The sequence below is a fragment of the Dromiciops gliroides genome, chromosome 1, assembly GCF_019393635.1.
Source record: "Dromiciops gliroides isolate mDroGli1 chromosome 1, mDroGli1.pri, whole genome shotgun sequence".
In the NCBI taxonomy this organism is placed as follows: Eukaryota; Metazoa; Chordata; class Mammalia; order Microbiotheria; family Microbiotheriidae; genus Dromiciops; species Dromiciops gliroides.
Genome location: NC_057861.1, coordinates 276,258,250 through 276,273,358, shown reverse-complemented (window position 1 = coordinate 276,273,358; position 15,109 = coordinate 276,258,250). Strand labels below are relative to the sequence as shown.

The following is a 15,109-nucleotide window of genomic DNA, read 5'->3' as shown; positions in this document are numbered from 1 at the left end:
CATGTGAATCAACTGTCATAATGAGATTGTAAAAGCCTAGAAATATTCATAACCAGTAAACACTATGACTTGCCAAAGAGAGAGATGTGGCAGCCAGAGGGTTGTGTACACTGAACTTAACCTATTGTGTGCTATAAATCCCTCTGGCAATCTGGTGAAGCTCATAACCCCCCTTTTCCCTAAATAAAACACATAGGATGACTTTAGTTCTTCAGCTATAGGATGATCCTTACCACCTAAGAATTCGTTTTGTTGACCTTTTCAGGGAAAATCTGACACCATTTAGTTAAAACTTAGGTTTGTTTTAAGAATGTGGGAGAGCCAGTACAAAAGTAAAGGTAATAGGAAGCCACTGGAGTCTGTTAAGTAGAGGAGTAGCAGTCTCATACTTGTTGATTTCTGGAAGATCACTTTGGCAGTTGATTAAAGTGAAGGATAGGCTGGAAGTAGGGAGATAATTGAGGCAGGGAGACCAACCATCAGGATATTCTAATAGTCAGGTGAGAACTGACAAGCAGGGAGGGTCAGTGATAAAAAAAAAAAAAGAAAGGCTAACACATCAAAGTATTTCTAGCAGCCCTTTTTTGTCATAGCAAAGAACTAGAAAAAACCAGATGTGGATTGGTATGGAGATGTGTAAACAAGTTTTGGTGCATAAACATAATGGAATATTATTGCTCTGTTAAATGATGAATATGATGATCCCCATGAAGCATGGGAAGACTTACAAACTGATGCAAAGTGGGATAAGCTGATCAGGAAGATAATATAAATAGTATAATCCAAATAAGATAAAAGATAAATTTCAGCTTTGTAGTTGGAAAGAAAAACAAAAGAATTAAAACTTAATGCTGTGAAATTATGACCAAACTTGGCCCCAAAGAAGAGATTATAAGAAGGTGCCTTCACTTTTTTTGTAATTACAGGGCATAAGGGATGTGGAACATTAAATATAATATTAGATTTTTTTTCAAAGTGCTGGTTTCACTGAACTGTTTTTTTTTAATTTTTTGTTAAAGGAATAATGGAAAATATTAATTAGAAAATATTTAAAAATGTCAATACAATTTTATTTTCAAAAATCAATTTCTTTTTTTTAAATTGAGAAAAATCTTAATGATTAGCCTAGGTGTTTTTTTCAAATCATATCCTAACTGTTCTATATTTATTTATTCATTCATCTGTCTATTTGTCCATTCATTCATTCATTCATTCATTTTGGTGAGGCAATTGGGGTTAAGTGACTTGCCCAGGGTCACACAGCTAGTAAGTGTTAAATGTCTGAGGTAGGATTTGAACTCAGGTCCTCCTGAATCCAGGGCTGGTGCTCTGTCCACTGTACCACCTAACTGCCCCCATATCCTAACTTTTCAAAGTTTGTCATAGATGGTAATACGGTCTCTATCCCTTAATGCCACCGTCGGGGACAGTATACCAGCCTGACTAGTTCATAGAACAGCAAGTTTTATTTTATTGTTCATTCACTTCAACTCATGTTTATTAGGTGCTTATAATGTAGATGACATTTGTTACCTTTATATATAACTTTCCTTTTTATTATTGTGGAATATTACAGTATGTTTTCTGAATTGGATCAAACAATTGAAGAAGCTGCCCTTTTCTTCAGCTGAGGGACAGAATCATGGACCAATAAAATAAAACTAAGATAATGTTTCATTGATACAAATTTGTTTTTCTTTGCAAGGTCTACTACTCCAGGAGAGACTAAACTTCTGGCTTCTGAAATCTATGACATCCTTCAGTCATCCAATATGGCAGATACCAGCAGTGTCAATGAAATGAACTCACGTCGAAGGAAAGCTCAGTTTTTTCTTGGAACTACAAACAAGCGTGCCAAAACAGTGGTTCTGCATATAGATGGCCTTGATGATTCTGTAAGTGTCCTAAAAACACATGAAGTACAAATAAGATTCCATTTTTCATTCAAGCTTATCACATACCTGTAGTGAAGCTTTAAGTCTTCTTGATCCTTTGTTAGAGAAACTGACTTTTTAAATATTTATTAGTATTTTAGTGTAGTAGGGGGGAATGAGGCATGGTAGATGGGATTTCATTACATCTGAACCAAGAAGCATTTATTATTAATCATCATCTGTGTACCAGGTACTGTATGAGGGCTGCACAAGTAAAAACAAAACAGTTCCTGTCTTCAAGGTTATATTTGAACCAGAGAGACAACATGTTCATAAATAGGTATATACAAAATATGGACAAAATAACTGTAAGGTTGGGGGATGGGATGCTAACAGCTGAGGGCATCAAAAAAGGCCTTGTGTTGAAGGTAGCTCTTCGTCCAAGTTTTAAAGGAAATGGGAATGCATTCCAGCAAGGTGGATACCCAGTAGTGCAAAATTATAAAGATGGAAGATTAAATAACACGAGAGGAAAGACAGCAACACGTCCAGTAAGGCTAGACTGTAGACTTACTGTATGGAGGGAAGTAATGTGTAAGAAGGCTGGAAAGATAGGAAGGAACAAGGTTGTAAAGAATTTTAAATGCCTTACAGAGGAGTTTATATTTGATCCTAGGAAGCCATTGGAATTTGAGTAGTGGGGGACATAGTTGTGAGACTTGTGCTTTAGGAAAATCACTTGGCTGCCTCTGTGAAGGATGGTTTGAAATAGAGAGAAACTTGAGATAGGGAAGCAGATGAGGAGGCCACTGCAATAATCGGGGCAAGATGAGGAAGGCCTGGACTACTAGAGTGATGGCTAAGTGGAGAAAAGAGAATATATGTGAGAGTTGTTGGAGAGAGAGAAATGACAAAATTTGGCTGCTGATTGGTGTGAGTGAAAATGAGGATTTGGGGATGACACATACCATGGTTGCAAACTTGATGACTATAAGAATGGCAGTGCCTTTGGGCAAAAATAGAGACATTTAGAAGAGTGGTAAAGGGAAAAGATAATGAGTTCTGTTTTGAGCATATTGAGTTTCCAGTGCCTACAAGACACCCGTTGTGAAATGTCCAACAATTGTCCTACAAGACTAGATCTCAGGAGAGAAATGAGAGTTGGATATATAGATTTGGGAGTCATTATAGTGCCAAAATTTTTCAGTGAAAAGGGATGAAATGAAGTCTTTCTGGAATATGTTACTAGGATGGTTTCTTCAGTTGGTTCTCCTGAAAAAAAATTATCCAAGGGTTTGTTCTCCTTATTACTGCTAAATAATTTACCAGACCAGTGTAATACTATAGAATTCCTAGATCTGCCTACATTTTAGCTTTTCGTTAATCTTGTTAGTTTCATAGCACAAAATGCCAGTATCTCTGAATATTTCTTTAAAGAACATGTTTTCTAATACTTAGGAAGTCCTAGCTAATTCTTTGAATTGTGGAAAGGACCTTGAGCTCCCCAGAGATGCTTCTGCACCCCCTGCTCCCCATTTTATAAATGACAAACTTGAGTCCCATAGAGGTTAAGTGACTTGTCCCAGAATTGTTATTTAGTAGCAGGCCCACAAATAACCTTAGATGTCCTTATTGCTAGGCATTCAGTAACTATCATCAATACTAGTAATCACTTGCTATAGAATGATTTCTCAAATTAATACCTATCTCTATGTAGAAACAAACATGATTTATAGAGATTTTTGTTGATACCTGAGAACGTTTTGCCAGTAATTTATATATCTGTAGAACAACTTAGGAGTGTCCATAGTATTTATTGAATTGACTTGCTCACATCTAATCAGTGCCAATATCCTTTATCTCCAATACTGTGTTGCTGACTTTGTGTAATACTGATAAGTTCCAGTTCATGTGACCAACAAGATGGAGTGTAGACATTTTCTCTGATTCTCATGAACTTTCATACTTCTCCAAAACAGATATAGAGAATGCAGCTTTAACTTTCTCCATGGCCTTGAACACCAGGAACCTAAAACAAAGTGAAAACTCTATGAAAGTTGTGCTTAATGCTCTCCCCCATTACCCACCATGCTCTTGGTAAAAAGACTGCAAAGCAGCACTACCTAATCCATGGGCTTGCAACCAAACACAGCTCCACAGCCTAACCTCCTTTCTCCTTTTTCCAGTGTTGTGAAGATCTAAGCTACAAACTGCAGAAATGTGCTGAGGCTGTGAGAGTCAGTTGCTGTATGTGCTGCAACAAGAGTTTTTCTGGAGAGCAGAGGAACAGAGAGAATGGGACAAGACTGTCCCATTTAGATCTCAGTGCTATATCTTGACCTTGCCCCTTGTTCCCATTGTTATGGAGATCCAAACTCTAAAGGGTAGAAATTTTCCCAGGTTATAGTAGCAGTAGTTAGTAGCCTTCTGTACTGCAGGACCAGAAAACTAAGTAGAGACTCTTTGTGTGAGTGTGGGTCTGTGTGTGACAACTAAGCTTGAAGGAAGGAGCTTAGCATCCAACGGCGGCCAATTATTTACCCCACAAAAGGCCTTGAGACTTGGGCTCATGAACTGTGAATTGTCCATTGTGGGAGGAGGCAGAGACACTTTGAGATTTAGCTCCCAGGAAAACCACTATCAGAGGGGAGTGAGTCAGAAAGTGAGCAGTAGGGAAAAATAAGGGGGACCAAAAAAAGACTAAAAATTGCTAAACAGATCTAGTAGACAAGTTTAGGCTTCTGTGAATGTTATAAAACAAAAGAAAATGATTTAATACCTGATGAAGCAGATGGCCCTATGGATTGGGGCAGGAGGGGGGGGGCAGTGAGGGTTAAGTGACTTGCCAAGGCTCATACAGCTAGTGTCAAGTGTCTGAGGCTGGATTTGAATTCAGGTCCTTCTGAATCCAAAGTTGGTACTTTATCCACTGCGCCACCTAGCTGCCCAAAGCCCTATGGATTTTGAGGAAGGCACGGAACTACAACACCCTGTTCCTGAGTGGTTTAAAAGAGAAATGAATTATAAGAACAGAATTTATAGCCTGCACAGCAGAGATAATTGGCAGAATAGAAAAACTTAAATCTGCAATAGCAAATCTTGCCAAAGAAACAAGAGAGGACTACTGATTGGGAATGCACATATATAGAAATGAAGGACAATCTGGAAGAAGAGAAGCAAAAAGCAATACCATTAAAAGAAAACACTCTATATAGAAGCAAAACATGTTATTCTAGGAGACAGGATTATAGAAGCAATCTAAGGATTACAGATCTCAAAAAAAAAAAAAATACAAGTCAAAAAACCTGAACACTGTAATGCAAGAAATAATACAAGAAAACTGCCCAGAACTTCTAAGCACAGAAAAGGAAATGCCTATTGAAAGAATGTATAGATGGCTTCCAGAGAAAACAAAACTCAAGGCTTCAAATTCCAAGACACATAGTGGCTAAATTTAACAATTCAGTTCAGAAATCACCAATTCTGTGAACTACCAGGAGTGAGATTTTCAAATACTAAGGAAAGGAAATTTGAATAACAGAATTATTCTGTACCCAGCAGAAAATGCTGGAGGGAATGGAATACTGTGTTCTGTATCAGTGAAAGTCAAGATATTTCTCAAAGTGGCCTACCTTGCAATCTGAGTTTAACTATAAATGAAAGATAGAGGTTTTCAGTAATAGAGGTGTTTAGAACATTTTTAAGAGAAAAAAAACAAAACCCAGACTGAAGAGATTATTTGCTTCTTGAATACCCCAGACAACAGAAACACAGAAGAGGTAAAGAGTTGCAGTAGTCAAGGACAGCAACAGCAACAAATTGACAACACAGAGACCAGTAAGAAACTTCTAAATGTATGTACACAAGGAGATAGGGGTGAAGGTGGAAGTTAGGTGGAGGTAGTGCTGGAGAGGTGGGCCTGGAGAGTTAGAGGCTGAACCTAGAGGCACCCTACCTACAGGTGAATCATTGTGTGTGTGTGTGTGTGTGTGTGTTTAACTAAATTACAAAATGAAACTACTTACTTGAAAGAGGAGAGGGGAGGAGTAGTATAGACGGGAGAATATGATATTCACAGGTCGAATTTTTAGCTAACAGGTCATGGAAGGTAACTTCTGTGGTCTCAGGAAGAGGAGAGACTGCAGGGGAGTGGGTCAGAAAGGTTGGGTGAAAGGGGATGAAAAAAGTGGGGAGGCTTTGATTTGGTAGTGGGAGGGGGTTCTACTCATGAATAGTTTAGTGGGTGAGGAGAGATGTTCTGTGAAGGGACATGAGGATCTCGCACTATGGTCTGTGGGGTTTTGGTGCTTGAAGAAACTACTACTTCTGCCTCTAGAGAGAGGGAAGAGCTTCTTGGGGGCAATTGGAGCCTGGAGGAGTTGGAGGTTGTGGATTCAGGAAGGTAAAGTGACCAGGGGGAGATTGTACCTCAGAGGTAGGTTGCGGGATGGAGGTGTGCTGCCATGGAGCAGTACTCTCTGTCACGTGCTGGAACTGGTATTTTTTTTTAGAGTATTTGTGTTAGATTATTAACATTTTCCTGAAAGGCAGATAAATGGTTATTGTAGTATACCAATTGAAGGAAGTGACATTTTAGAAATATGAGGTGAGGCAAGTGATCTGAATCCCTTTTGAGTTTTCCACATTCCAACAACTGAAAGCTCTCTGTTTGAATTTTAAATGCTAATATTATTCTGTACTTTCTTTCTAGAAGTATGTTAATTTATTCAGATAGTTAATATAGCAGAACCATAGACTTCTGTATCTGGAACACACCTACATGGTTTTGCAAGTCATTAAGGGCATTTATGTGGGCCCCCCCCCCCCAAGTAATGAGGGTTAAGTGACTTGCCCAGGGTCACACAGCTAGTAATTGTTAAGGGTCTGAGGTCAGATTCGAACTCTGGTTCCCCTGAATTAAGGGCGATGCTCTATCCACTGTGCCACCTAGCTATCCCCAATTAAGGACATTTAAAAAGAAATTCTTATTTGGCTAAATTTAGCTTGTTACCCCAAACCTGGTTTAGCCCTACCTAGAAGGTTTTACTGAGGTGTGGCCACTGCACATGCTACAACTTCTTGGAGCCACAGGTGAGAGTTGGGTGAAAGGTGGACACCAAAAGTGGATATGAGCAGCCTGGAAAAGGGCTCAACGAGCCCTCACACCAGAGGTGCTATTCCTCCCTGGACACCCCAAGGGCAACCAATAGGCCTCAAATCTGGTCATGAATTAGGGCAATGTCTATCTCAAGCATGTAAAGACTTCTACCGCAAGGACAGATGAGAACGATTTGTTCCAGTGGCCATGAAGGCAGCTGAAGCAAGTGCTGTAGAGTGCTTAGAGCTTGGTCAGACATCAAATGTCAAGGTCCACCATATCCCAGGCCATTGCTAGTTGTCTTGACTTCTGTCTTACCACTGGACTTTGACACTAGAAGGGAGAGTGAGGCTGATGACTTTGTACAACTCTACCTCACTTATATCTAATTCACATGCAAGTCAAGACCAATGATGTCATTGGTCCTTATCAAAATGAAGGACAAACAGCTTATGTGTATAGTGTTATAGTTCAACTTAAAATATAGTGATGGGGGGAGGGGCAGGGCAATGAGGGTTAAGTGATTTTCCCAGGGTCACACAGCTAGTAAGTGTCAAGTGTCTGAGGCTGGATTTGAATTCAGGTCCTCCTGAATCCAGGGTTGGTGCTCTATCCACTGTGTCACCTAGCTGCCCCCCTGATTATTTGTGATGGCAGTTAAATGGAAGATATATTTAAGAGGTAACATGTTTGGAAAAATACATAATAAATGAGAGTGAAATGAACAGAAGTCACTATATAAGCAACATTCTTCATGTTATAGTGTATTATAAGACCAACAAGGAGAAAATTTGGTCATTCAGTCAAGCAACAGAAATGTGTATATATGCACATCCATTAACAGAATGGCATTATTTTGGTTTAAGTTAAATACATTTGTTAGCTTCCTATAAGCTTGAAAGTTTTTTGACGTCAAGGTCTTCTTACTCACTTTCATGCCCTCCATAGCATTTAGCTCACTACCTTAAATATAATAGGCTATAAGCAAAAATTCTTTTTAAATTGGCATTTATGTAGGTTAGCACTATCACTCAGCCCTTGGTGTTTTATATTGGGAGTGGTAATATTATTCCCATTTATCTGAAGATTTTGTTGAATACTTAGGAAAACTATTCCATGTTAATAAAATGATGTGAAGTTGCTATAAATACTGAATTATCACATATGAAAAAGATGAATTCCTACTCTTTAGCCTGCTCTTATTAACATGTTCATCCTAACTAGATTTAATTGGTAGTATAAAACATGTTTAGGTATTTTTATAGCATTTATCAAAAAGACCTATTTTGACTTTTGAATTTAACCATAGAAATATGTCATGGTAAGTTGGCTGTTTGTAACAAACTTTTTAGTGATAAAGATAAAAAGCAGACAAGTTTTCTAAAATGGAGATGATTAGGTATTATTTATCTAAATCAGAAAAGAATGTAGATATTAGGTTCTTAACAAGTATACCAGAGTCTCTTCCTTAAGAAATATCAAGCTTTGAGAGAAGTTTAATGCTGTTCAGGAATAAGAAACATTGAGAGTAGTGGATGCTTTACTGAATCCAAGAAGATAGTGAATAAAGTGAAGTCTTTTTGACAAATATGAGCCAAGTTTTGATCAAAGTTCCAAGTTGCTGGAGGGACGAGTAGGCTTATATGACCATACATCTTGGTTGGCTTTCCCTTTGTAAAAAAAAAAAATACTTGAAATTTTTATGGAAGAATAAAGACTAGGTACTGTTTGTTCACACATAGGTAAACACCATTCCTGATCTACTCTTTAATGATCCTGATTACAGGTATAGTACCTTCAATAACTGCTCACTGTTGTATTTCATGTGTTTGATTGTGGGGGGAGAAGATAGTAACAGAGTGAAAGGGGAAGGCCAACATGATATTTCATGGGAAAAAATGCCATGTTTTTGTAGCTGATACAGAATGAAGGAGGTATGTATTTGGAAGTCATCCACATAGGGAATAAGAATGAATTGGCTTTTAGGATTAGAAAGGGTTAAAGAGAACAGGTTGCTGCAGAATGAATCTTGGGGAGGCTCTAATTAGAGGGCAAGAAGAGGAAGACAGTTGTCAGGTCAAAATCAGTAGAATGTGATCTCACAGAAACTATATGAGAAGAGAACGTCAGGGAAGAGTTAATGATCAGTACTGTCAAGATACTGAAAAATAAGTCAGAAGAAGCCATTAGCTTTCTTAAGAAGGAGATAATTGCTGACTTCTGAGATTGGACTGCCACAGATGAGGCATTTTAACAAATATGCTTCAATTCCTTTAGTCATTTCAAATCCCAAAATTGTTAAGAAACAGTTTGAACATTTAAACGCAAGCTGCTCATTTAATGCTAACTCTAGTCAGTTAGCCAATTCTATTCACTGATCATATGGGGGGAAATACATTTTCTGCTTTTGAGCACTTTTCTCTACTCCTCATTTGTACTTATTTCCATTCTGTTAACTCTTAGATTGCTATAAAAATTGCCTGACTTCTTTCTCATAGGATTCCCTTCAAATCCAAATGTTAATACATAAGTAGGAGCATATTTATTTCTTTTCATCTGCAGAGTGTAGAATAGCTCATTCATTGTGCTATTTTTTCCCTTTAAATGTTCCTTTCTCTGGTTTAATTAAGTTTTTTTTCCCCCTCTTTTTCAGTCTCGGAGAAATCTTTGTGAAGAGGCCTTGTTGAAAATTAAAGGAGTTATTAGTTTTACATTTCAGATGGCTGTTCAGAGATGTGTCGTACGAATCCGTTCAGATTTGAAAGCAGAGGTAGGTGATTTGAAATAATCAGCATTCTCAAAACTGGACTTCTCTTTTTCCCCCAAACCCATTTCCTTTCTATACTTTCCTGGTGTTGACTAGAGTGCATCCGTCCTTCCAATCACCCAAGTTCACAACCTTGTTATATCTTTGACTTTCCCTGCCAAACTTTGTCCCGTTTACCGTTACAAAATCTCTTACATTCACCCCCCCACTCTTTACCTTCATAGTGAACACCCTGTTTAGGCCTTGATCACCTTTCAACTGGAGTATTGGCAGTAGCCCTCTAAATTGGTCTTCCTGCCCCAGTCTCTCTTTTCTCCAGGCCATTCTTTGTTTAGCTTTCAAAGTGATTTTCTCTAGAACGCAAGTCTGAACAAGTGTCTCTTCTACCCAGTGAACTCTAATAACTCTCTGTTGCTTCTAGGATAAAAGAAAATCTCTGCTTAGCTTTTAAAGCCCTCCTTCACAGTCTGATTCTTTACTTTTCCAGTTGTATTCCACATTATTCCCTTTCTCACACATTGGGTGTCCTCCACTTTTTTTTTTTTTTTTTGCAGGGCAGTGAGGGTTAAAGTGACTTGCCCAAGGTCACCCAGCTAGTAAATGTCAAGTGTCTGAGTTCAGATTTGAACTCAGGTCCTCCTGAATCCAGGGCTGGTGTTTTATACACTGTGCCACCTAGCTGCGCCCTGCCCCGCCTTCTACTCTTGATACTCATGTCCTCACTCTTGGCCTTGCCCTATTTGTTCCCCTTGCTTGTAATGCAGTACAATCTTACTCTTAGAATCCCTCATTTCTTTCCAGACTTTTCTCAAGGGACATGTAGATGAAGCCTTTCTGCTGCAAGCCCCCCCCCCCCCCAATTTACTTTCTGTTTATTTTGTGTAGACTTATTTATATACATGTTTTCTCCCCTGGTACAATGTAGGCTTTTTGCAGGCAATAGACTTCTCTCTCTCTCTCTTTTTTTTTTTTTAAAGTGAGGCAATTGGGGTTAAGTGACTTGCCCAGGGTCACACAGCTAGTAAGTGTTAAGTGTCTGAGGCCGGATTTGAACTCAGGTACTCCTGACTCCAGGGCCGGTGCTCTATCCACTGCGCCACCTAGCTGCCCCGGCAATAGACTTATCCAGTGCCTGGCATATATTAGATTTTCATCATCAGTATTCAAAAGTTCTGCTGCTACCCATATTTATTCTTGTCATAGTCTCACTTTTTAACTGATTGTGTTAATCAGTTCTGAAGCCTTTTAAAACTGTCAGTTGCAAAATCACTACTAAATTTGTTTTTTCTTGTTTTATCTTGACCTAGGCTTTGGCAACAGCAATAGCATCAACCAAAGTTATGAAAGCACAGCAAGTTGTGAAAAGTGAAACGGGAGAAGAAGTAAGTCACTATCTTAATTTTCAGTCTCTACCAGATTTTGATCCTTTTTTAAGGTTCCTTATAGCCTGTGTGTTTCTGTATTTATTTCTTAAGAGGGAAGGAATACAGATGTAGGAGGGCTTTTCTAGATAGTCTTACCTGTCTTTACATGTCTGTGGCTAAAAGTTTTCTGATTTTATGTGATGTCTTGTGAATTCCTTTAAAAATATTAGAACCTATTCTTGTTAGGAGAAATGTAAAGGGAAACAGTAGGAATTCAGCATTTATGTCTAAAGCTAGTAGGACAATTAGGTAAGCCAGCTTTTTTCTTTCCACATAAAAGCAGGGTGATGGCACAATTCCTTGTCTGCTGTTCCCATTGTGTCCTTCATGGAGATGCATTGTGCCCTAAGTAGCTGCCCACAGGCTGAGTTCACCAGAAGCCAGCCAGAAGTGCCTCCTCTTTACTGCAGCAGACACCTACTGCAGCCACAGCACAGTGGCTTTGGGTGGACAAAGAAGGCTTTGCCCCACTGGGTTTTAGGAGATGGAAACCAGCAAATTTTGATTTCTGTTCCTTCCAGTTTCAGGCTGGGACAGGCCACTTGCCTGTGTTTCATTATTGCTCTTTTTGTCTCACTGTGAGACAGCCTGGTGTCTCACAGTGAAAGCAAATTGTTGAGGCCAAGGGTTCTAGTTAGAGCTTGGCTACCCTTTTCTAAATAATTGAATTCCTGTAGTTTTAGGCAAGTTATTTTGCCTATTCAGACCTCCGTTTTCTCATCAATAAAACTGATTCTGTGATGGCCCCATATTATCAGTGGCACCATACTTGTACTTTTTAATGTGTATTTGTTTTGGTAGGCTTTAAAGTAGAGATATGACTGTAATTTAGTGTGGTAATGTTTTTAGAGGCTAGAAATAAACATTCATAATGAATAATTTTTTAATCACATTCAGTCATGTTGATTTTTTTTTTTAACATTTTCTATTTATTAGATGCTGGTCCCATTCCAAGACACTCCTGTAGAAGTAGAACAGAATACAGACCTACCTGACTATCTGCCTGAGGATGAGAGTCCTATAAAGGAACAAGATAAAGCAGTGTCTAGAGTTGGGTCACACCCAGAAGGTGGAGCCAGCTGGTTGAGCACAGCAGCAAACTTTTTATCCCGTTCCTTTTACTGGTGACTTAAATTTGAGGCTCAAGGACTGGGTGAACCAACAAAGGGGCCAGTTTTCCATTGGTGTGGTGAACTGTCAAGTGCAATTTGCAATAAGTTATCATGAAAAGTTTTTAGATTACACAATTACGTATGCTGCATTTTACATTTTATTGGACGTTTAACCTGTCGGATAGTTAAAGGGACAGAGGCCTCAGATGGTATTGCTTTGTTTGTGGAGGGTATTTCTTAGTTTTGTTTTCCTGTATTTTATTGCCTCACTTAAAAAATATACATATATGGGTCCACTATTAAAACCAAACGTTTATGCATATGCAGCTTTAAATTTTACTTCACATGAAACATGTGATTAGACAAATTTTCAACTCAAGTCTCAGGACTTTGTTTGCAGGGTAATTATTTTTATCCCAAGTTGTACCTGAATCATTAAATCTTTTTTTGGGGGGGGGTGTGAAATGAAGGTTCCATATTTCTAATGAAGGATTTTTTTTTTTGGTACTCTTTACCAGGAAGCCAGAGGAAAATGGACTTGTTTATTCTTTTACCTTTTTCCACCCCTTTTGTTTTTGCGACCATCTTTGCAGAAGCATAATTTTCTGTAGCATTTTCTGTATTAGAAATTATCTATTTGAACACAGTAATCCCCAGAATACATCTTAAATTATTTTGTTACCCGAAAACATTGGTGTTTTGTCAAAGAATTGATTGACAAAGAATTAATTTAGGAGAAGAAACTGTGATTGTGTTGTTGGTTATACTGTTTTCAAAGAATATTTAACTGTGTGCTATGGCAAATAGTTGACATTGACTGCTATTTAGACAGGCTCAAATCAGATTTGGAAAGTTATAATTTCCACAAGTAATGGCCACTATAGTCTTACCTTGAGCAGGAAATGGCTTATAGGCCTTAGTTTGTAATTGTACATTATTTCCTGCTAGCAGAAATAACTATAGTTAAAGCTGATATGAACTTGAAAAACAACACAATGGAATGAATGCCTATTATGCCCCAGTGCCCTTGCAGTAGATTCTGAACTTAAGCATCAACTGCTTGGCAGGTGTCCATTCAGCAGATGTTTCCTTATATCTCCTCTCTTGAATTTCTCATGCACATGCAGCAGTGGGTATTATACAGGGTAGGGTTGAGGGAGGGAATGGAGGGAGGGAAGAATCTAAACAGTTACCATTTATAGACAAAAGTAGTTTTTGTTGAAGAAGGTCTTGGCCCTTTAACCTTGTCTCATCATATCCAGTCAGTTTTAAAAACAATTTTGGCGAAGGTAAGATTAGTTGGGTTTTTTTTTGTGTGTGTGTGTGTAAATATGATGTAAGACATGTACACAATGCTTAATTAAGTTTCTGAACTATTTGGAAACTAAGAACAACACTCTGGGAATATGACTGACAAACTTCAATGCTGTTGTGATTAAAAACCAACACGACATGGTTAAAGATGCTCTCTTTCTGGCAACATTCGCATCTCTTATTACTTGGAACTACAGTGAAAATTTAGCCTGGAAGGCTTCCTCCTACTCAACCTCTAACAATTAAAAACATTCAGCATTACGAGAAGAAAATTATTGTGAAATTAATACCACTAATGAAAGTCTTGAATTCATTTGAATTGTGGCTTTCTGGAGGAATGAGGGACAGACTAGCTGTTTGTGGGGTGTTTTTTTTTTTAAGTGTATCTAGTCTTTGATTCAGGTGACACGCACAGGCTGAAAATACAAGCTTTGAGGAGCATGTATTGCTTTAAATTTGTAATACAACTTGCTGCCTAGAATGTTACAATACCAGATGTGTGTTTTTTTTTAAATCATCCTTCTGTAGCCATGAATGCAAAGTTTACTTTTCTATATTAACAACTGTTTGCATTTTATTTTGCATTACATCTACTTGTTAAATAATGACATACCTTTGATAGTAATGGTTCAGTACAAGTAGGTATTACAGTTTTGATGTTTGTGTGTTTAAATTCAAAGTATGCTTCTTTTGCCAGTGTTGCAGATTTTGTAGAACAGTTAAGGTATCTGTAAGGCATTTTTTTCCCCTTTTTTCCTTTTTTTTTTTTTTTGAAATATATTGTAAAATAATAAAAAGTAACATAACTAAAAGTAAAATAATTGAAGTTTCTGTATTTTGTCAGCATAAGTATTATTGATTTCTGTTCACAGCTTGTTAAAATTTTGTAACTTTTTTGAAGCTATTTTTATCACCTGGTATTTTAACATGACTTTCTAATTTATATTTCATTTTACTGAATTAGAGGTATTTGATCATTTGTACCACCAGCCTAGGAGAGGTACAATAGGGACAAAAATGATAATTATTTAATACTTATTAGACTTCTTTGCTTGTTAATGGCCTTGGACAAGCAGCCAGCCCTTATTTGATCCTTCCCCTCCCTTTTTTTTAAAGCAGCATAAGTGAAAATGAATAAGTAACATTTATATATTTCATATCAAATGGATAAGTCACTCAAAACACAGGAGTCATAATTTTTCTTTTGGGGAATTTATGGTTATTCTATAGCCAATATTAGATAAATTCCTTAATAGGAATTTAATAAAATTTTAATTTAATAAAAAGTTTCTCTTTATGAAAACTAGGGGCAATACCTGCCTCTCTTGGGATGTGATAATGAACAGTTATATAATATCTTTAGTGTACTCTGAGAGCCTCAGAATTGTTAAAGGAAAATGAGAGATCAAAAATGATTTTTAATAATGTTCGTCCCAAATTTGATGTATGTGACCATTTCTTTGACTTTGTCTTTGTCTCCTTCCTTGCTCACAGTGACACTACATTAACATTGTTCTCCT

At 37.7% G+C, this 15,109-nt stretch overlaps 1 protein-coding gene across 2 annotated transcripts in view; it reads left to right on the top strand.

Annotated features, from left to right (window-relative positions):
• ARMC1 (armadillo repeat containing 1) overlaps positions 1-14,808 on the top strand; it is an 81,078-nt gene extending 66,270 nt beyond the window's left edge. Inside the window, exons 4-7 of one of the 2 annotated variants that reach the window (XM_043976009.1) lie at positions 1,706-1,895; positions 9,626-9,742; positions 11,047-11,121; positions 12,100-14,808. In XM_043976009.1, the coding sequence (XP_043831944.1) occupies positions 1,706-1,895; positions 9,626-9,742; positions 11,047-11,121; positions 12,100-12,291 (574 nt within the window). In that variant the 3' untranslated portion in view covers positions 12,292-14,808. The remainder of the gene's footprint in view (positions 1-1,705; positions 1,896-9,625; positions 9,743-11,046; positions 11,122-12,099) is intronic. The other variant, XM_043976008.1, reaches the window with a different exon arrangement.
• The last annotated feature ends 301 nt before the right edge of the window (positions 14,809-15,109 follow it).